Source organism: Leptidea sinapis, chromosome 1 (genome assembly GCF_905404315.1).
Source record: "Leptidea sinapis chromosome 1, ilLepSina1.1, whole genome shotgun sequence".
Taxonomy (NCBI): domain Eukaryota; kingdom Metazoa; phylum Arthropoda; class Insecta; order Lepidoptera; family Pieridae; genus Leptidea; species Leptidea sinapis.
Window position 1 is genome coordinate 21,366,547 of NC_066265.1, and position 23,628 is coordinate 21,390,174.

General features: G+C 33.8%; 1 protein-coding gene across 2 annotated transcripts in view; it reads left to right on the plus strand.

Annotated features, from left to right (window-relative positions):
• LOC126977404 (uncharacterized) overlaps window positions 1-23,628 on the plus strand; it is a 360,855-nt gene that overhangs the window by 291,812 nt on the left and 45,415 nt on the right. For both annotated transcript variants that reach the window (XM_050826232.1, XM_050826312.1), the window contains exons 6-8: window positions 12,549-12,701; window positions 18,035-18,148; window positions 21,624-21,801. In XM_050826232.1, coding sequence (XP_050682189.1) covers window positions 12,549-12,701; window positions 18,035-18,148; window positions 21,624-21,801 — 445 coding nt within the window. The remainder of the gene's footprint in view (window positions 1-12,548; window positions 12,702-18,034; window positions 18,149-21,623; window positions 21,802-23,628) is intronic.

Below are 23,628 nucleotides of genomic sequence, written 5' to 3' on the forward strand. Positions count from 1 at the left end.
ACTGCCAATATTCCTGGTACGCTTCCCCGTAATGATAGTTTTAATTTTATGTTTTTTTTATGGAATAGGACAAACGAGCGTATGGGTCACCTGGTGCTAAGTGATCACCGTAAATATATTTATATCATATCCATTTATTTTATAAAAAGACAATAAGGAATAATGAATGTACCACTCTGTTATTAGAATTCTGTCTAGTTGCTTTTTTTGCACCTGGTGTTAAGTGATTACCGCCGCCCACATTCTCTTGCAACACCAGAGGAATAAATAAGAGCGTTGCCGGCCTTTAAGGAAGGTTTACGCGCTTTTTTTGAAGGTACCCATGTTGTATCGTCCCGGAAACACCACACAGCTTTATAGTACGAGGAAGAAAGATCCTTAAAAACCGCATTGTGGAGGACCGCCACACATCCAGATGGTGGGGATGATATCCTAACTTGGGGCGTGTCGTGCAAAGGTGGAATTCGGCGGCAGGAATCAGGTTAAACAGCTCTTCGGAACACTCCCCGTGATAAATGCGGTAGAAGACACACAATGAAGCGACGTCTCTACGCAACGGCAAGTGATCCAGTCGTTCACAGAGCACTCGGTCCCTGACCATCAATTCAAGCTACTCTGCGTTGCACGCGGTCAAATGGATCGAGCAGATTCTGGGGTGCGCCAGACCAGAGATGACAGCAGTACTCCATGTGTGGCTGGACCTGCGCTTTGTAGATCCCTAGAATGTGGGCCGACTTGAAGTATTAACGTGCTCTATTAATGACGCCCAGTTTCTTCGAACCTAATTTGGCTTTGCCCTCCAGATGGCCACAAAATTGGCAATCGCTCAAGATTTCGAGACCCAGTATTCCGATACTAGGCGAGGCTTTAAGGGAAGTGTTGTCGAAGAGCGTTCATACGACACATGGGGTTTTTTTAGTGGTAAACGCGAAAACTTGAGTCTTCTGGGGGTTAAATTGGACAAGGTTCAATTTACCCCATCCCGCGACCTTCTTGAGAGAGGACTCGATAGAAGACACAAGTTTCTCCCGGTCGACAATTTCCCGAGAGAGACCTGCATGGCCTGTGTATACGGCATCACCAGTGCTGTCGTCTGCATAGCAATGTTTGTTGGAGATGTCTGAACTGTACTTCAGGCATGGAGCTCTGACACTAATAACTGGAAAGCTGCTCGCCAATTTTGACGACCTGTTTTTATTTCGCCCGGGCGATTTGCCGCTTAAAAAATCTGGAAGCACGGTTATATTTCCTCTTCAGATTTTTGAGAGATTTTTGCAGGCAGATGCTGCTTTAACTGACGCATCAAACCAGGGCTGTGATCTGCCACCGATCGGTACTACAGAGCTTGGTATAAAAATATCCATGCCCTGCAGTATCACATCGGCTACTGCAACGGCGCAGGCGCTAGGATCATCCGAAGAGAAAAAAAATTTGCCGCTAGGGCAGGATGCAAAAAAGGAACGCATCCTATCCTAATCTGCTGACTTGTAGTGCCAAACGCGGCGAGTCACTGGTGGTCTGCGACGTTGGCGTCGGATAGGCACTACACTCCTGACCAGGCAATGGTTGGATGTTCCGAGAGGCGTCGACAGAGACCTTTTAACTATCGGGATGTGAGTCAGCAGAAGATCTATTAAGGACGGCATATGGCTACCCACATCCGGGAGCCGAGTTGGCGACCATGCCAATGTTTTACCCAGCACCAGGGAGCCCTAATATTCACGAATACACTTTACTACTACACTAATAAAAAAATCCAACCTGATGTACTATTGTATATATTTATTTTGAACTAACTACTACAAAAGATTGACTAACAATAAGATTACGCAATAACGCTTGGTAAAATAATTGCGTCAGTATTGAGGGCCATCTATCGAAAGCTAACTAAAACTACGAGCAGGACGTTTAGCTGATGGTAATTGATACGCCCTACTCATTAAAATGCAGTGCCGCTTAGGATATCTTGAAAATCCCAAAAATTCTGTGCGGCACTACAATTGCGCTCGTCACCTTGAGAAATAAGATGTTAAGTTTAATTTGCCCAGTAATTTCACTATCTATTTTGTAATCAATAATTAATTAAGAGGAAAATTCATCTCATTGGTATTTATACAAAATACTCGTATAACGAACTCTCTTCAATAAATATTATTTCAAAAAACCCGAGAAGGTCGACAAATAAATGTTAAATTTGTTCTTAAAACAAAACAAAGGGATTTAGAATACTTTTTACAACAGACAGAATTACTTTTATTGAAATTCATTAATTTATTTAACGTTTCATAATATTTACAGATCGGAAAAGAATTTGTTTATCTGCGCAATCGTGCCGAATTTCTATTCATTAGATTCATTATCGTAGATATATTTTATCAAATTGATATTATAATAATAGAACAACAGTGAACACAGGTACTAAATAGAACAGTTTGCAGGGAGTTTCCTTCCTCGTACAAATAAAATAACGAATGTATTTCCATGCGCTGTGATTGCAGGTCTCGTCTAAGACCACGTCCTATTCTTCTCGCGAGTGTAAGTATTTTACGTAAGAATAAGACTGGGCGTAAGACATTACGCGGGAATCTTTTTTTATTAAATTTTGTTACAATAAAATTTATAAATTCAATGGCCTGAGGGTGGTGACCCATAATAATTCCTTCGCGTTAGGTTAATGACAGTTAATTGAATGACCTACAAGTAATACATGGTGCTTAAAGTGAGTTCCGGGAACGTAATTGGTGAATATCTATGCTAAAACTATATGCCAACACTATTATTATCAATCCAACGAGTGTATAATCAAAATCAAATACTTATTCCCATTAAAAAAAAAAACAGTCACGGTAAAGAATAGTCTATGATATATTCAAATAATTCGAGTCAAACATCATATTCTATCAGATACATTGAAACTGGTCGAAACGATCATTAACTTAACAACTTGCTACATAAGTTGCAGATATTAACTTCCCGACAAGATTGCACGACAACTCGCAAGATATCGTTCGTCTCAACAACAAATGCTACCTGCCACGCTGCGAAATGGTCTTATTGGAACGAAGCTCTCGCATATCTACAAACTTTGTTTATAACATCGGTGCTAACTTACAAGTCATATCAAAGTGAAATGTTTAAATTATATATTCACTGATTTGCCTTTGGTATGTATTACCAATACTTACCTATATACATTACTTAGATACAAAGGAAAATTCTTAAAGCCATTTTTTGGTTTGTTTTCAAAAATGGGTTGTTTTATTTTCAGTTGTTTTCGCAGCGTTCTTGATATAAGAAATTATTTCAGAATGTTTTTACGTGTATTGGTTAACCTGATGTTAAGTGATCACCGCCGTCTTCACTGGCACTGGGATGATTAATGTTCTCAATAAGCGATTCAGTTGTTTTGGGATTCAAATAGGGTAATTCAATGAAAGAACATTAGGACATAAGGTTTACGAAAATAATTCTCAAGACACAGATATAAATTATGAAAGCAGACAAATATTATGAATGAAGTTTAGAACAAATTTTATATTTAGCTATATTTACTTAGCTTGTCAATATCACTCTATTTATCTTTGCATTGAGACGTAAAGTAATACGTCTTTAAGTTACTAAGTTTAAAATAAAGTGATTGTCACTTTGTCACTTGTCGTCAGAACATAAGATCATGTATCTATCATAACTTAAACGCTACAGTATTAAAAAGTCTTTGAAAATGTTTTAACGGCTGATGTTGAAGCCAAATTTTTACTAAAAGGTTTGGTTTTGTTCCAAATTTGTTGCATGTGATTTAAGATTGGTGTCATATTATTCCATAAAATGGAAGTGCAAGGCAAGGAGTTTTTTGAAACGTCTTGAAATGCCACACATCAAAGTGGTGCGGGTAATATATCAGATATATATATATTATGAAATTCAGCATTTTGTACTAACCTGATCAATTCCTTCTTGAAAACTCTGTTATATAGCAGTCTAGGGAAATAAAGGATACAATGTCAGAGTCGAGACATTCGGATATGTCTTGATTGACGATGTTTCGCGCAGCACTTCATATTTTTAAGTAAGACTCGTAGTATGTACATAATGAATGAATAAAAACTTAAGTGCCGATTTATTTCATTTCCACCATTAAGAAATGTTAATAAAGCTCTCGTTGCGAATGAGACCGTAACATTTTATTTCACAGAGGAATAATCATGAATAGAATTTGTAATAGGCTAGACCGACACACGATTTGATATGTGGTTTCAGGTTACGCACTTATCAGAACCGCGTATATACATTTTCATGGCTGTTCCATTTTCTTTATCTCCGCGACGGAACAAACTGCGTTCAACGCATACCAATGAGCATAGAGACTAGAGACAGCGTGAAAAAACTCACAATGTGAGTGAGATATGAAAACAGATACGGAATAATGGGAATATGATTATATTTGGGACGATAACGACGTCACGTGTGTGTCATGACCGCGATGTTAATGGTATTTAGGAGACACCATTGTTTTTCTGAGTAATGTATTTTTGGAATGCTGAAAGGTTGGATTGATAGCAAGACGTTTTATTATATTTTATTTATGATTTTGTAGTGTGAAGATATTTTCTCTGAACAGTGAAAAAACAGGTCTTGTAGTTTTTGTTACGCGGAATTGTTAATATATAATATTATGTATAATTAATTATGAGTGATGTAAGTAGAACTAGATTTGGCTCAAGTTCTTTCACTTGCTTAGTTGCTTGTTTATGGCTTAAGACGGAAAACATCACAATAAGAAAAGCCGTGTTATTAAATTAAAGAAAATATATTTCTTCGAATTTTCAAACAACATAAAGTATCTAATTATTAAAATTAAAGCATTAAATAATTTACAAACTTCCGATAACGTAACTCGAGTAAATCATCAACGAGCAAAATTGTTTTAGTTATAGATTTACGCGTTACTTTGGGAAATCCATTTTTAAAGTGTTATTAATAACAATCTTAATTTATTAATTAATTGCTTAGACACGTTTTTTAATTATACACGAGGCATCTTCAGGCGCCGTTGACTCGCCACACGTTAGAATGAAATTGATTATTTATTAAAGCCTAAAAAGTTAGAAATAGAAATACGAAGGAAGTGGTTATTGAAATGAACGTTTTTAGGTTTATTGAAATGTATAATAAATATATTTTGGTATATTATAATCTAAAATAATAGTAAAAAGAGTAAGTATAAGCCAGTTAGTACGTACTACCTTCACTTGTAACAGATAAACTCAAAATCGACTGAACAGGTTAAAAATTATTTCACCTTAAGAAGCTAAATTATAAGCAAAGCGAGAATCCAACGTATCTCATTTTTATCCAAAAAATAATCCCTACGAGTACTGCATATAACTCAAAGCATCAAAAATTTACGTTTTTAAGTCATTATTGGGCATTTTGTTATGTTTTTAAAGTAAATAACCCTCACTTCTTGGATTAATACACAAATAAAATTTGAAAAGCAAAATTTTATGAACGATGCGGGACACGAACCCACGACCTCTGGCGATATATGCCAGTGCTCTAACCAACTGAGTTCAACCTGAAAGTTGAACAAAGCATACAAGATTTTATGACGTCACTCGAAATGCTTATTGGGCTTGGTAATAAATTTCCACATATTTTGGCTGGCGATTTCAACATCAAGTTCGCTGATAAAAAATCAGAGCGGTTGATTACTTTTCTTTCGAAAATATTGAATTTGAAAATGAATAATAATCCACAAGAATCCACAACAAAATATGAGACCACCATTGACGCGGTATTTTCCAGGTATATAGAAGATGTTAAGTCTGAAACTTATGTTTCTTATTTCAGTTACCATAAACCTATAGTTTCAATGATTAATATTCCTGAATAACCTCATGTAGGTTATTCAGGAATATTAATCCTAAACCTACATGTATTGTAAGATAATAAAAATATTTTGAACAATATTAACTTCTCATTTATTTAATAAAAGAACAAAAATTGTTTGTTTATCGGTCACCACGGACAAAAAGTGTTACTTGAATTAATTAAATTTGATATTAATATCAAAGAAAAAAAAACAAAGGAAATACTGCATAAATAAAATAAATAAATAATAATAATTGCATAACTTGATAAAAAATGCTATGCTTTGCCGCGGCAGTCCCCGAGTGCCACACGTCTTTTATTCGTGAAATAGTTCCATTTGAAATTATTTTTGTTGACAATAAAAGCACTAATACTGGAAAGAAAAAACACCACAACAAAATTGACAGCCTCATTCAATACCTACAAAATAAGATGCTCAGCCCAATGACGCTTTTACTACAAAAATCAACATCCGATAAAAAATCCTCTTAAAATATATATTTATTTGAAAAAAAAAAAACATTGGCTATTTTAGAGCCTGCTGAAACAAGTGAAAACTTAGAACTTTTAGTATGAAATTTCGTAATGTTTAAAATGAATTAAATTATTAATTTCACTTTATTTTTTAAACTTATTGTCAATAATATATTAATCTACCAAAAGCACAATTTAAACAATGCACGTCACAATAGAGACCGGATTGGTAAATAAGAATATTTTTTTGAATTCATAAAAATTCTTTGACAATATATTATTTTCAAAGTAGAGTGTGATAAGTGTCTCTCTCACAATTCCATTAAAATATCACAATAACTTTTCTTTTCCACTTTTTCTTACGCCGATAAGAAACACGTTATCAAAATTCATCAGTTCTTTATCTACTACGTTTTATTTGATGCCAGATATAATTCTTTCCTACTGTCCACTTCCCGGCCCGGACTCCGAGTAACGTTTACAAATGAGAGCATTCAATCATGGCTCCTCTCTCGAATAAAACGGAATTGAACTTGGACAATGTTTATCAATGTCTGCACTTAAATAGAGCCTTAGACGCAGTGTAATATCTTAAGTCGGTTGGTCTATACATGCACGGAATAGTTAAAATTCCTATCTCACAGCTTTGATTACCGGTAGGGAAAATGCATGTACTTCCTGTATTTTTTTAAGTTTTTTTAATAGTGTTCGGTATTTTGTGGTTTTTAGAGGTGTTTTACTGTGAGAAAAAGTACGCTCTGCAATTACAATTCAGTGCCACTCAGTGTTCTTAAAAAACAACATTCTGAATGGCATCGTAATTGCACTCGTCATCTTGAGACCTTAGGTGTTAAGTCTTATTAACCCAGTCATTTCACTCAAAACAACGACAGAAAAAAGGATATGTCTTTGTATGGCAGGACCCTATTTATTGATTTAATAAACAGTATCCCACTGGTGAAAGACTGCTTAAATCCATTCAATAAATGGGGGGAAAAGAACTGTCTACATTGACAAGGGCGTGTTGTGCGAAATATACTATCGACAAAATTTAATAGTGACCCACCTTAATGTCATTTTCCTACAGTATTTTTTCTGTTCTGTGAGTCGTAATAAACGAGTAGGTCAAAATTCATTTGACATATATTTTCTAAGTAACTGTTATCATTTAATAAGACACTGACAGTCATACTTCAGACCTAGCTGTTTTTATGATTTTAAAAGAATTATCAGCAAAGTGGGAAAATTAAGAAAACTAAAGATAGTTAAACTCATTGGTATCCCAATATTGAACCGTTACCTTTTTTTTTAAACTGATGATTGAAATACTGTATTGAACGGTAGATGCACCCGCCAGAAACATAATTAAGAACGTGAATATTTAAAAGCTCTCCAAACTCGTATGGGAACCTTTATTTACCATTTTGATGGACTGCTAATGGACGTATTTTTTTCATTCTATTTGTGATGTTTTTTCAGTTTTAATTAGCAGATATTTTACATAATGTGAACTATTGTTCGATCCTCTGTTGGAATCATTAAATCTTAGTTAGTTTTTGAGACTAATCTTATAATCTTGCCTTACGCGTTCGTTAATGAATGATGTAAATTAAAAAAATGTAACCTATTTTAATGTATGTGCTAAAAATTGTGACAGTCATATACTTAACACGAGGAACAAACATAAACTTTATATGCTTACTACTCGGTTACAGAAATTGTACAATGTGTAACCAAATTAAAAAATATGTTAAAAAAAGTTTGTGTGTTAAAGGTTACTAATTATAACGTAAATGATTTTCAATGAATGTTAATCATAAACTCTTTGTACGTTGCTACATATTATATTATTGTAATTAAATTAAGAAAAAAAAACCGCTTAGTTTTATCGCGACTGTTCTTCTCAGGTCTGAAGTATTTCGCATGGTTGATAAGTTTTGTCGGTTAATAAGTGATTTTAAATCCTATTTTGAATAAAATAGTTGAATTTGATTAATATCTATTACATAAAATTCTCATGTCGCGGTGTTTGTTACCAAACTCCTCCGAAACGGCTGAACCGATTTGTATGAAATTTTGTGTGCATGTCGGTTTGTTCTGAGAATCGACTAGAATCTATTTTTGTAATCCTAAGTGATAAGGGTTACACCCCTAGAAACTTTTTTGTATTGCAAATTTTTTCATTAATTTATATGGCATTACAAATTTTTTTGGATAAGGTAGTATAATAATATAATATTGTATTGTCATCGGACGAAATTTGAACCTCTGGAAGGTGGTGTAAATAACGTTCAGAGATTAGGTTTTATAGATAAAGATGGAATAAATATAAAATGTATAAAAATATGTAATGTTGCAGGTAATGATCATAGTGATAACATTTTGAATGCATCCCAAATGAAACAGAAAATAGTAAAACTGAAAAATATTAAGCTTATTAATATTCTTGTTAGATATAAGTCCAAAAGTGTAAAAAATTACCAAAACGTTTTAGGTTTATCAGCCTCATTTTGATAGACTGTACTAAAGGCAACTTAATGATACAACTTATATTGCACCCGTTTTGATATAAAACAATCCACGAAATCGTCGTAAGACTAGCTCTACAGAACCTGGAGGTGCGATTCACCAATCCCGAGGGAGTTATACCTTCTCAGTCTTCAATTTTATATCGAACACTATTTTACATTGAGGTACAGTTCTTTGAGAGTTTTATTCCTTTCGAAACGGTGTCTGTGAATTTCCGTTTGAATTTTAAATTATTGGTATCGATACAAATTGTCAATGCCTGTTCGACGCTTTTGTGCGATTGATAGTATACTTATTACGGCATAATATTGTAACAGTTAAAACGATAACTGAATGATACACAACTGACATCCACTACAATATATGTAGTATGTGTATATTGTATCATCGTGAATAATCGTGTAATTTAACTCTAGAGATTATCTTCCTGTAGTTTTTATGTAGACGAGAAAGGAAATTAGTTAAATGAAAAACAGATTTCACATAATAATATAATTACTTAAACATATAATCCTCGCACGTTGAATTGGGAATAGGGCGCCATCTTGGTGACGACAGGCCCAGACTTCAAAAGTTAAATAACAAGGTCACTTCCAACACGGGGAGTGGCACTCGAGTTTTATTCTGAGACTAAGAAGAGTCACAAAACGTGTAATCGAAACTTACATCTGTGAACGATTGTTCGTGGTTGTGTCAACGTTAAATAATTATACATTTACCACCTTACACAAGGACTAATATACCTTGCCTTGCCATAAATACTGAAAGAAAGAAAAAAAATTCTATTCCAACTAGCATTTATTGATTTTACAGTGTGTTAGTTTATTACATAAATATAAAACAATTTAAAATATAAAAGCTTATTCGAAGTGGTGTCCATTGGCTGCAATACAGTCCTTTAAACCTTAAGGCCAGTTATCAATAGAAGCACGCATTCTTTCCATGGGAAAATTCTTCTCTGCCAATCGTAAGGATTGTTTTAGGAACTCCAAACTATCATGACGTTTACAGCAAGCCGTACTTTCTAAAACTGATTTAAAATCATAATACAATAGATTAAGATCGGGACTAGACGACGGCCAGTCTTCCACTCTGATGAAGTCCGAAACGTTCGTAGACCGAGCTTTAAGACCTGGCGCCGGGTCTTACCGGAAGGACCTTTCTTGGTTATTGAACATGGTGTTCTTAAGGGATTCATCACATTCTCAAGAATGGTATCTTGATACACTTGGGCTGATGTTTTGATACCCTTTTTTTACATAAGTACGGCTCAGTCACTCCTTCATAGCTAATACCACACCAAACCATCACTGAAGTCGGATAGTGCTCTTTGAACATATAAACGCTCATTTTATTTGTTAAACTGTTGCTCAATTGTAAAAATTATCTCATCCGGCAACAAAATTTTTCTATGACCTGCCTTTGCGTACCGCTTCAGTAGTTGTTTCGATTTTTAAATTATCAGTTAAGAAATGACCAATACGTCTCTTATAAGCTGCAAGTTCTAAGTCATCTTTTATAATATGCGACATGGTTCTAGGTGCTATCTTCATCTTAGACAGGATTCTTTGTATTATTTTCCTTACTGCTTTGACCACCATTTTCGTACGAATACTACGTGGACGGCTAGATCTTTTTCTGTCACAAGCGGCTGATTCTCATTGTACCTCTTAATAGCCCAGTAAAGAGTTTCTTGCGCCCATTCTTCTCAGGTCTGAGGCAGTCTCTTTTGAATGGGTGGTAGATTTTGACGTTCAATAAGTGATTTTAAATCCTATTTTAAATAAAAATATTTGAATTTGAATTTGAATATACAAATATTTTACTAATACCAATCGTATGGAGAGTTTGAAAAATTGCATTTGGCTCTATACCTACTATGTCTAATGCAATCACAGCGATTCGGTTTTCTTTTATCACCCCACTCCATTTTAATATTGCAAAATATTGTACGCCAAAATGAGAAAACTCAACGAACAACTCCAAATTCAAATGTAATATTTTATTTATTTTTTATTGTAACATTATTTATGGCCAGACTAATTATTATCGTGCTGTAGTAGTTTTAGAAGTCTTCAAATCTGAATTTTCTTCGTAAGAAAAAAAAAAGATATATATATATATTTATATTGGATTAAGCTAAGGATTAAACGCTTAAAGCCTGGCTGAAGGGCTAAAATTAAATTAAACGATAACTATATCAAAATAGGTTTGAAAGCGATCGCCCAGAGCGATAAGTCCGGATTTTGTGCTTGCAGAGTTATTAATGAAGTTAATAGATATTATGCAAAAACCAAGATCGAGCTTCACTTTATATTCATGTCCGTATTTCCAGCTTGCAATGAGAAAAGATAAGCAACCAACGTAAACATGTCCGTCCCTGTGTATGTCAGCGGTCTGTATCTCATTATCTACAATAGTTAGACAACACAAACTTTAACATATTCTTGGTAATGTTCTTTATGTTGGTAGAAATTGCGACAATCATAATGTTTTCACGAGCAATAAACATAAACTTCTTATGCCTACTAGTCGGTTGAGTCGTGTTAATAAATCTTTTAATGGGAGATAATTATGCATTTACAATATCAGCCCAGAAAACGTACAAAACAAATGTGTTAGCAAATTCAAAATAATTTTATACATACATACACGCTCACGCCTTGTTCCCGTCGGGGTAGGCTTTTTTAAAATTTTATAAAGGTTACTAAATGATTTTTTTAATGATACCACAGACTGGGAATGGAAAGAACGTCCTCGGATTATTTTTAACTAAATTAAGGAAAACTAATAAGCCCGCTGAGTTTCTTGTGCTCGTTCTTCTTAGGTCCGCGGCATACTATTTCAATTGGGTGGTAGATTTTCGAAGTAGACTGTCAATAAGTGATCTTAATCATATTTTAAATAACAAAATTTGAATTTGATAGAATATGTTAAACGATATATTACTACTGTTTTAATTACAAAAAAAATATTGAACATACAAACTTTTGTGCTTAGTAATCAAGGTGGGCAAAAATGTTCAGAGATATTTTGTTTTAACATCATATTTGTTTTAAATAAAACGAGGACACTTGCAGATATATCTGTCAGTGAAGTTGCAATTGCAGCGGCTATCCTCAAATTAACAAATATTTAGAAATATTGAATCTTGTATGTTTGTATCATATTATTTATGTGGAAGGAAGCTATAACCCCAAAATAGTGCGGCACTCTCCTAGTGTACACCGGCGCGGTAAGCGTCCATCACTTCGCATCTGTCCCCTTGTGTCGCCTCGCCTATTTACTGCGTTGTTTTTTTTAAAAGTAGAAACACATACAAGTTTATTGAAGTAGGCGTTACTTTGCTGAAATCCATAATTATTCAAATGGTTTGAGTTTCCTTTAGTGTTAATTCCGGCAAATATTGGCGGAATTAACACTAAAGAAAACTCAAACCATTTGAACATACAAGGTTGCTTTATTTTGATACAGGAAGCTATGAACGTGAAAATCATGTTAACAACCACTTCTAGATAGTTCTAAAAGTGGTATACATACATTGTAGGCAATTTATGTATATCTATATATATATCACATACCAGCGATCGTTTGTTTTTTTATCCTGATGTAGAACTTCTCCCAATGAGTTCTACCTGATTAACACTAATTTTGTTTTATTTGTGTTGTTATAGATTCAAGGGAAGCCAATGATCCAACAAAGGATATTGCCGAGCCCGGCGGTGTCTATACCTCTGATAAGTCGTACAACCTCCCCTCCAGATGAGAATACGAATATCATATTTAGTCCCTGGAAGGCTTTTGGACCCTTCGTGGACACCATGCAGGTGAGTACAGTATTAGTGGCATTTTACTTAATAATTTATTTATTACAAGTCACATAAACTCAAGGTTCTAATATAATAAATGATGAGACAATAAGGCACAGAACAGTTAAAGGAGATTTAAACTGTTCTGTGGTATTAGGAATAGCAACCTCACTAGGTTATAACTTCAAGCAAATAAAATTAATAAAGTGTTACATATTAATTATTAAATAACATATTTTTAAGGATTAAAACGCGTGCTTTTGAAACTAGTGTATAATAACTTTTTTTTATGGAAGAAGTGGATAAATGAGCGTACGGGTCACCTGATTTTAAGTGATCACCGCCGCTCACATCTCTTGCAACACCCGAAGATGCACAGGAGCGTTGCTGGCCGTATAAAAAGATGTAAGCGCTTTTATTGAAGGTACGCAAGTCGTACTGTTGCATTACGTTTTTACGTAATAAAAAATGTCATAAAGTTACATTTTTATTATAATTTAATATGAGATTATTATTTATTATGAGGATGGCATTTTCAGGGGAACTGCAAAGAAGATAGATAGAAAATAATATATATATATATCTAATTCCTTAAAAAGACCGGCAACGCATCTCTTGACACCTATTGTTTGGGATGTCCATGCGAGGTTGCCTCACCACTCCCTATCCTTGCCCGTTTACCCCCTCTGATATAAAAAAAGGATTAACAGCTTTAAAAAAATATAATGAAAGAATTAACTCAGTATGTAAATTGTAACTTAATGATGTATAGAAGCACTTCCTATGGTCTACCATAATGAAAGCTGAAGTGTTACTATGTAGTTCTAAATTAAAGTAAAGGATAATATTATTTTGATATTTATATGATGAATATGGATGTTTGTTTCCGAGTCATGGATGTTTATATGTATTTATGTATGTTTAAGTAAGTATAATAGTTTTACCCATAGTACAGCCTATGCCTAGTTTGGGAAGATAATTTGTGTAAGAGTGTTTCAATATTATATTATATTATTATTTAATCAAAATCCGAAATCGTGATTAATTCTTGTAATACAACAAAGTTGTATTAGTTAGTTGTAGTTTACTTTTTAGCTTATAATAACCTAGATTTCATGTGACTTTTCAACTATGAGCTACCTTAACACAAATAAGGCCCGCTACTGCTTAAATATTTTTTTAAATTCACTGAAAATTATGATTTCAATCGGACATAAACTCAGGTGAACAGAACAGGAATCATTGGAGTAAAGGGAATAGCTGGTAATCACCTCTTCTGCAAGATCCTGGGTTCTTCTATATTCGCCTGAGCGTGCTGGCGAACCACAATATATTATATAATATATCGCGGGACACTTAACGACGAAATCACAACGATCTCACAGCGGTAAATCAACAGGAATACGAGGATTTATAATTAAACGTTGGGGGTGCTCAACCTTCGCGTGTGGTTACTTGACAGAATGTGTGTTACGCCATACGACCATAGATGTCGCGGCTCGCGGTTTATTCTTGACTTGTACTGGCTAAGTTGCTAGGATAAAGGTGTAAGGGGTTAAGGAAAAGCTTGTGTATTATTTGGACAACTGGCGTTACCAGCATTGATAAATTACTTTATGGACACTACAATCTACATATTCAGCTTACTACCTACTAGGGTTGAGATCCTCAAATAAGCCCCATTTGTAACTAAGTACTTAATTGTTTACTTGAGGTGTTAAGGTCGATCTTTAATGTGACATGGTCAAAGATACTACTCACGTGTTGACAGCAGATAGAATTTCATCATTACTTTTCCTAGTGCCTAGGGGCTTTATTTCGCCGGGACACCACGGAGGCTCAAACATTCGCGTCACCGTGGTGTCCGTAAGCTATCAAACTAGACACCATACTGAACCAGATTCATGACGCGTTCGAGCTGGTCACGCCACTAAAATGGTTTGTCATGTTTTAAAGTGATAACCCTCACTTCTGTGATGAATTACACAAATAAAACTGAAAACAAAATTTCGGGAACGCGAGAAGTCACGGGTTCGAGTCCCGTATTGTTCATAAAATTTGGTTTTCAGTTTTATTTGTGTAACAAAATTGATCGCGCATCCAAACGGACACCAGTTGGTAACTCTCTATAGAGCTGTAGGGATACATTTTGTTTGTAGCGGCGTCTGGTTGTGCCACCGTGGTGTCCCGGTAAAATATGTATAGCCCTCAATGTAATATTTTCGTTTGTTTTATTTATCCAAAGCCATTTTGTGATTGTACTGCAGATTCAAATTGCTTACTTCGCGCATTTAAAACCTAATGAAAATTGTACAGGGCGCATAAATTATAAAGTAATTCACGTCAAACAATAAACCTCGAGTTTCGCGTTACTCTGAACAATTATTATTCTCTAATTGGTTTCTGACATTGATTAATGACAGCGTATTTAGAAACGACGCTCTCGCAATCATTACGATATCTCAAACAAAGTCGTTACTTGAGTTATGTTAATGATTAAGTTTTAATATTAATGATTTTGTTAATGAATACGATGCCAATTAAATATCTTCAAATTTGTTTGAAGAGCTCTTTTGAATTTAATTCATAAGTTAACTTAACATTGACGGTCATACTTTTGTATCCATAAATGTATTTGGATTTATTGAGTAGTACCTACATTTATAGATGTCTGTTGCAAATTCTCACTAATAAAATACAGGTTAAAATAAAATACAAAGATCATAAACACAATACAAGTAATAGAAAGGTAACGTAACTCAGAGTGCTCCTTCTAATTTATATCTACGTACGGACAGACCGCTAGGGTTGATACATACAAAAAATATTGACAGCGCGGTGCAGCTAATTTAACTCGGACAGCAACGAGTCTCGGCGGCGTACGGCGTGCCACTCAATAGTTTTGTTGTCCCAAGTTTGCTTAGCGGCCGTATAAATGTGTGCGTGCGTCGATTGCTCTAGTATGAACTGAAAAGAACTGATTCATTGATGCCATAGCAAGGATCAGACGGCTGACATTTGGCTGTCATATATGCAGATCAGATGATACAAAATGGACGAAAAGAGTTACAGAATAGATACCATTGGAAGGCTCTGGACAAAGTGAGAGACAAAAGAAGACATGGCTTGATATTATTCTCAAACAATTGGACCGATCTGGATTAGAAGAGCTGGAGATAGAGCATATTGGAAAGGTTTAGGGGAGGTCTTAGCCATAGAGGTAACTACTACTTACTTTATTAATTATACTTAATTTAGTAATAATTAATATAGTAACGAAAATAGTAAACGAATCGACCAAAAAAAGTTGGGATGGGCAGGGTTCATGATGCGAGATAAAGTGGAGGGAAGAGTGAAAAAGGCATAAAAAGCATTTATTTTCTCAAAATTGATGCCTTTAGAATTCTTTTTATGTCATTTCTAATACAATATATACTATTACCGCTTCGGAAACAAATGGCGCTCTGAGAGATAGGAAGCGGTGCAAGACACTCTCCCAGCATTTTTTTTTGCGCTCCTTTAATCAAATAAACAATAGACTCAAGATGTACAGAATGGTATGTGTATAGATGTGGCAAAAGAAAACAAGAAAGACAGGTGGTGGGAAAATGAAATAAAATTGACAACAGGACCTAACTGGAGAAGAGTTGCACAAAACAGAAAAGTGTGGATATCACTGAAGGAGGCCTTTGCTAATCGGCATGCCGAACTAAGAGACATTTTAAAGTTTATAACTTAAGATTCTTGGTTTTTCAAATGTTAATTAACTAATAAATAGTACGGAATAAACCGGCTTTAATATTATGATTATATAGTTAATTTAATATGTACGTTAATTTTAGGTAATTTCTTGTAAAAATTGTAAAAGTAGTAGAAATAAGGGCTTTTGTATTTTATTAATTTTATTTTTATTAAAAATATAGGAATGTATCTCGATAAAATATTAAAACTTCTATAAATATAAATTTCAATACATAATTCGAGGAAGTTTGCAGTGGACCAGAAAATTTGATTTATCATGGAGTTAACTGTAATTATAGAGAAATTGGCTTAAATCTAATTAAGATTGGATAAATTTTTGAAAGTAATTCCTTCAAGTTAGTAAAAGCACTAATAATGACGTAGGCACATGTCCTTGAGTCTTAGAAAACAATTTAAACGTGATATTTTTGGTGGAAATTATTCATAGTATATTACATATAACTACATAATAATATATAACATATATATAAAATACTAAATACCGATGAAATTGATTTTGTTGTTATTTGTATGCTAACGCTAGCCTGCATAAATTCATAATATTATAAGCTGACCTCACAGGGAGGACCTCAGGAAGTACCCTTGAGATTTTGATACGTGAGTGAGTCGATGTGGAGGTGGACGTATCTTCAGCATTACGTCATTTACGAAACGTGACTGAACTTCTGAGACGTTTCAGTTTCTCCTTTCATTGTTAGCCCAGCACAAAATAAATACTAAAATTGTAAGTTTGTGAGTTTTCCAGAGGTATGTTAGATTTACAATTACAGTTAGATCGTTGAGTGAATCAGTTAATTTTTGTATGAAAATAAGGGACGAGACGGGCAGGACGTTCAGCTGATGGTAATTGATACGCCCTGCCCATGAAAATGCAGTGCCGATCAGGATTCTTGAAAGACCCAAGAATTCTGAGCGGCAGTACAACTGTGCTCGTCACCTCGAGACATAAGATGTTAAGTCTCATTTGTCCAATTATTTCACTAGCTACGGCGCCCTTCAGACCGAAACACATTAATACTCACACATTACTGCTTCACGGCAGAAATAGGCGCCGTTGTGTTAATTGTTGATTACGTTATAATAAGTTAACCGGCGACAGTCCCTAAACTAAGGCATAATTTATAATTTGGAAATCTGGGAATGTGTCAGACATTCAATTCAAATTCAAATATTTTTATTCAAAATAGGATATAATTTTACTTAATAAAGTCAAAAACTACCACCCATTCGAAAAAATATGACTCAGATCTGAGAAGAATGGGCGCAACCAACTCAGCGGTCTTTTTTTTCGTAAACAATATGATAACAATGTAATATCGTACAATAAAACTTATTATATATTACCTTTCTCCCACAAATGTTTTTTTTTAATTCTTTTGATTTTCGTCACACATTAATTGTCTTGAATATTTTTGGGGTCTTGATGTAATGTCATCGCCCCACTAAAGACTTTCTAACTCAACTTAGCCGATTAGTATTTATTACTTAGTAATGATTTGCTCTAGTTTACTATTATTATACCAGATATAAATAGGAATCAATAAAATTGATTTCTATCATTATTGATACATCTTTTAAATATGTTACAGGATGGTGATCTACAACCCAGTCAAGATACAGTTCTACTTCCAGCCTCAAAAACACACGACAGTCTGGATGAAGATGTAACGGACCCTACACCTACTAGAGAAACTACGAATAAGGTTCGTCATTCAAAACTCCGATTAGCTTTAATACACAGTAGACATAATATATAAAAGATTGAGGAGTTTGATGGCATGAGCGGAATCACTAGAAAGATTCACAGACAAACGATCTCTCTGCTGAGGTTTCAGAAGAAGTTGCGTTCGACATGGATTAGACTACGAGTACTATCTTGATTCTTGCAGCATTGACTGACACCTAATACCAACATTATCTAGGTATATCTATACATAAACTTGACATATTAAAAAAAAAGTTTGAGAACTTATAAGACCTCATCGGTTATCGTTTATTTATTATACATATTATAATTTTATAATATAAATAGCTGACCCAGCTAACGTTGTATTGCCGATATTAAAATCGCGATACAAAAGTAACTGATGATCGTAGATGGGTGAAAAATTGTGAAAATGCTGACTCATAATCAAACAAATTTAAAAAAAAATGTCAAAAAAAAAAGAAAAACGTGTGGACCCTTAACATTTAGGGGGATGAAAAATAGATGTTGTCCGATTCTCAGACCTACCCAATATGCACTCAAAATTTCATGAGAATCGGTCAAGCCGTTTCGGAGGAGTTCAATGTTTAACACTATGACACGAGAATTTTATATATTAGAAGCTATGTAGGAAAAATAATAAATAGAAGAGTAGAACATAATTTCATGAGGTACTCGGTCTATTAACAAATATTTTGGATTTTGTCTTTTTTACGAGACAGTTAAAATCATTCAGTTGTAGAAAATTATTAAGTGAATAATAGCTTTTTAACCGACTTCAAAAAAGGAGGAGGTTCTCAATTCGTCGGTATGTTTTTTTATGTTTGTTACCTCGAAAATTTCGACTGGGTGAACCTATTTTGACCATTCTTTTTTTTATTTGAAAGCTGGTGCTTCCCGTGTGGTCCCATTGTCCAGATCTGACAATGGCGTAAAAACCATAAAAGTCTTAACTTCGCGATACGTGGATGTGGATGATAAATTAACGAATAACTCAATATTACGCCAACCGATTTCGATGATTCTTTTTTTATTGGATATTCTGATTATAAAATCCATGACAAAGTAACGAAACTCTTCAATTCTTACGAGCAAATTAACGAAACTCGGCCGAATCGTTTTTATGCTATAAGGATATTCAAGACATCAAGACATCCATAACATAGTTATAGTCAAGTAATTGTCGTAGTCGAATATGATGATCAATAGAACTTCTTAACGACTTACAATAAGGGTGCGATCTGTGGCAGAATTTCTGTCTGTAATTAAATTGCAAAGCACTTACGTTCATTGCTGCATTGAAAAATTTTGTATATCTACACATATTTATATATTGTTAGTTAGTGTACTTCAAATTCACAAAAAATCACAAAATAAGAAAACAATTAACAAAAAATCGACCGACTTCAAAAACACTATTCAAAAACAACAGATATAATATGCATTAAAAAGTTTCAAAATAATTGCGTATTTTTATACAATCTAATTCTAGTTACAATTATTGTAATTTTTATCGGTGTTATCCAAGATAGGTTTGTACATATATACATACGTTATATCTGAGATTGAGACTGTGCTTGAGTCGTTAGGAGGCGAGAGGCAAGAGCGGGTCGCGGCGGAAGGACACCGATTACAAAAATTACAATAATCGTAGCTAGAATAAATTTAATTAATTAGATTGTGTAAAAATACGCATTTTATTTAAACTTTTTAGTGCCTATATATCTATTGTTTGGGAATAGTGTTTTTGAGGTCAGTTGTTTTTTTGTTAAAATTTGATTGTAGCTTGAATTTGTAGATTAAATTAAAATGAAAATTGTCATTAAATATTTAGTAACATGGCATAGTTGAAAAAGTTAAAATTAAATTTCATATTTGTTTATGGTTTAAGAATCTTTATTTCTCAAAAGAATTAACAATTCACTTTCTGAGAAAACTTAAATTATCTTAAAAGTAAAAAGTAAGTAATTTACGTACAAAGCAAACGAGTATGAAAAGTAACAAAAGAAAGGTTTACTAATATCTTATAGTACAACAAAATATAAAAACACACTAATAATATGAGAATCGGTGAGTAGTCACAATTACAATTAGTCACAAACCACTAGAACAATAAATGAAATATGGCAGCACGAACAAAGTGAACAGAACCGGATCGCGCGTCACAGAATAAGATAACTGAATATGGCTTGACATTAGGAATGACAAGTTTGGAAAAATTTTAACTTTAAAAGTATTGTGTAGTATATTGAAGTACTTACTAAGGACATTTTATGTTTTTAATTATTTATATATTTCATTGTTTCAATTTCTAAATTTGTTGTATTTCAGAAAAATATATATATTACACGTATGTGTAAGGCCTTCAATTAAAACAGTTTAACTCTCATAGTCTATTAATAATATATTGTCAATACAGGAACTCTAAACTTTGCAAAATTGAATCTCAAAGTTATTGGAAACTACTAAGTATTAACTTCCAAACAACAGTTTGCTTGTGGTATTATTATAATTATATTAAATGTTATATTTGACTAATTAATAATGATAAGTCGGTACAATTCATTATTTTCAATTCTGAGTATTATTAAACACTTTGCATATAATCTCGAGTGATATTCTCAATCCCCTCTGCGCTGTTACATTTGCTTTAAAATTTCGTAACAATGCTATACTTGAAGTTAAAATGAGCTTAACGCTAAGTGTTAAAGGTTAGCGGTACAAAAGTAACCCTGAAACATACAAGGGTGATCATCAACATACAAGTGACCACGGGGCTCATGTGTTAAGCTAAGTTCTCATCATCCTAGTACCCTCGGACCCAGATTACTACTACTAGTGTAGTCACTAGAATGTACTCGGTTGACGTCATTCAAACTGATTCTAGAGTCTAGACGCTACTTCTACTCCCCTCAAAGTATGCGTATCTGTTTTCCAAATTTTTCATAGTACTTTTTCTATCAGTTTTTTAAATCAATTAAAACATATCTTTCGTATTGTGACACTGATTATCATCCATCGTGTTTATAATGTAATTCGTCAAAAGTATAAAAATAGTTACCTAATGTTCTATTACGAGGACAATACAACACGACAGAACGCCAGAATAACTCCACATATTTTAACTAAAACATACTAAGCTTTCACAACTTACTTTAGGACTGCTGCGAAGACTTTACCGTCTTTGTCAGCAATAATTTTTCGGCGTTAGTGATGAAAAAACGTAGGGCCCCGAAGCGTGAAGGTTATAAAACATTATTTTATCTACGCGTCCTAATAGATCTATTAGAAATCTAAGCAGTCAATTTGGCCAACTGATCTGTTTAATTATCCAATGCCAAAATATTGCCAGTACTCATGGCATACTTCTGTGTACTACATATTGTAATGTTCTTAACTACATGACATATATTAGGTATGTAAATGTAGTAGGCATTCTATTTTTTTCTTTCACGTTGCATGTATTATTCTAGGTTGCATCAGTCAGCCAACTATCATTTCTCGTACGACCGGACAGCTTCGAACGTGGTCAGCTTCGTCTAACGTGTGTCTCTACAGTCCACTCCGTGTACAGTGAGAGAGCAGAGCTGGTGATCAACGAGGAGCGACCGCAGATTGCATCTGTTCTTGGTACAAGAGATAGCTCCTGTGGTAAGTCAGATATAATATGTAAAATCTCCCTAAACATTATATATAAAGTATAATTACCTCCGTCAGATAGCACCTGAAACTTACGTTTGTAGCTAAGAAAATGTTCTTTCATTCATTCATTGGTGTACATCAATTATAAAAAAACATCACCTGTCCACTGTGGTCATCATTCTCGTTCATAATGTTCCAAAAATATCGACATAGCGAATATTCTATTGACGATAGTATCTTAACTTACATTTTTAATCTTAGGGGAATTAATACTCAACAAGGCTCACAACATTTGGGTAATTATGGATCTCCGCAAACTAACGCCTAATTCAATAAATTTTCGAATATCTCCTCGGCATAAATATTGAAGAATTCACCGATTTTCCTAACTTGCATTGAAAACTCAGCGAGAGTTATTAATGCATACAATACATTATCTCTGTACTATAATCACATTGAAGCTCTGGAATTAGTTTGTCTAAGGCCACACGATTATGATGGATCACAAGCTAAGACTAGATATATACAAAGATAATGAATGAAGCTGCAATTTTTATATTTTTGCGTAAACATTGGCTTTGAATCGAAGCAAGCAAAGCAATCCCACTCTACAATTCAAATATTTGCACCAACTGACTTGCACTGCAATTTACCTTTAGAGAAGTTTCGGGGTGAAATGCAACTACTTGGCAACTGAATAAATATATTAAAGAGAAAAATCTAACGGTAACCGCTCGAGCTCGAGTGGAAAGAAATGAAGGGGATTATGTAATTTGAAATGCATTGCAACTGAATAATAATGTAAGAAATTGGCTACATAGAAGGAAAGTCCATTATGTGCTTCGATTATTATAATTTGATGCATGCATTCACTGAATTCTTTAAGAAGCATAAACGAGTTAGCTTGTCGATACAATGAAATGTTTTCAAATGTAAAACAATAAGAAAAGCACTTTTCTATTGACTTTTGACATCATACCTATTATTTATTAATAATGTGTACTTCACATCAATCGAGGTCAATACTCATCCTTTAATGTTGATCCAAAATAAAAATATTTTTATCTTATTTGGTTTCACTGCGCTGGGTTTCAGCTATTTGGTACCTGTTAACTCTACTACACTGGTTCAGTACGAGTTGATCAACTTAACACACAACCACTGAATTTCTTCGCAAGATTTTGTAACATGATTCCTCACTGTAATTTACTTCGCGTAAGAGGGTCGAAAAACGTATGCATGAATTCCCATGTAATAAACTAATTAATAAATAAATAACGTCGTGTCGTTAGCAATACTTTTTAAGCTGGAAATATTAATAAAATGGTTTATGTTAATATACATTAACGTTTATTAAACAACAAGACACCCAATTGCCTATAAAAAGTAGTCAAAAAAAGTCGTTCAAAGTACACCTTATTTGGTTGTAGTAATGTTCAATGACTATTGTATGAAACTCTGCCTAATAGACGCATAGGCAGAGTTTTGCTTCAGACACTTTTTGAACGTGATTGTGAGTCCAGTTGTTTTTAGTACGTCAATTTGTTTATATGAGATGAAGGGTTATTCGTAGTAATCAAAGTCTATGATAATTGTCAGCACATAAAAATATTGAGAAAATACCGAATTTAATCTAATCAAACACAAATAAAAATATATTTTTGCTAATCATAATTTAATAGGGAAAAGTTCCGACATTATCTGTATTCTGCAAAGATAACACGACATTCTTTGGAAGTTCGGTAACTTTCCCGATAAATTCACAAAGTCCGCATCATAATTTGTTCGTTAGGGTCACATCTGTTAGAGCCAGTGTAGGACAGAAGGAACTCGTAT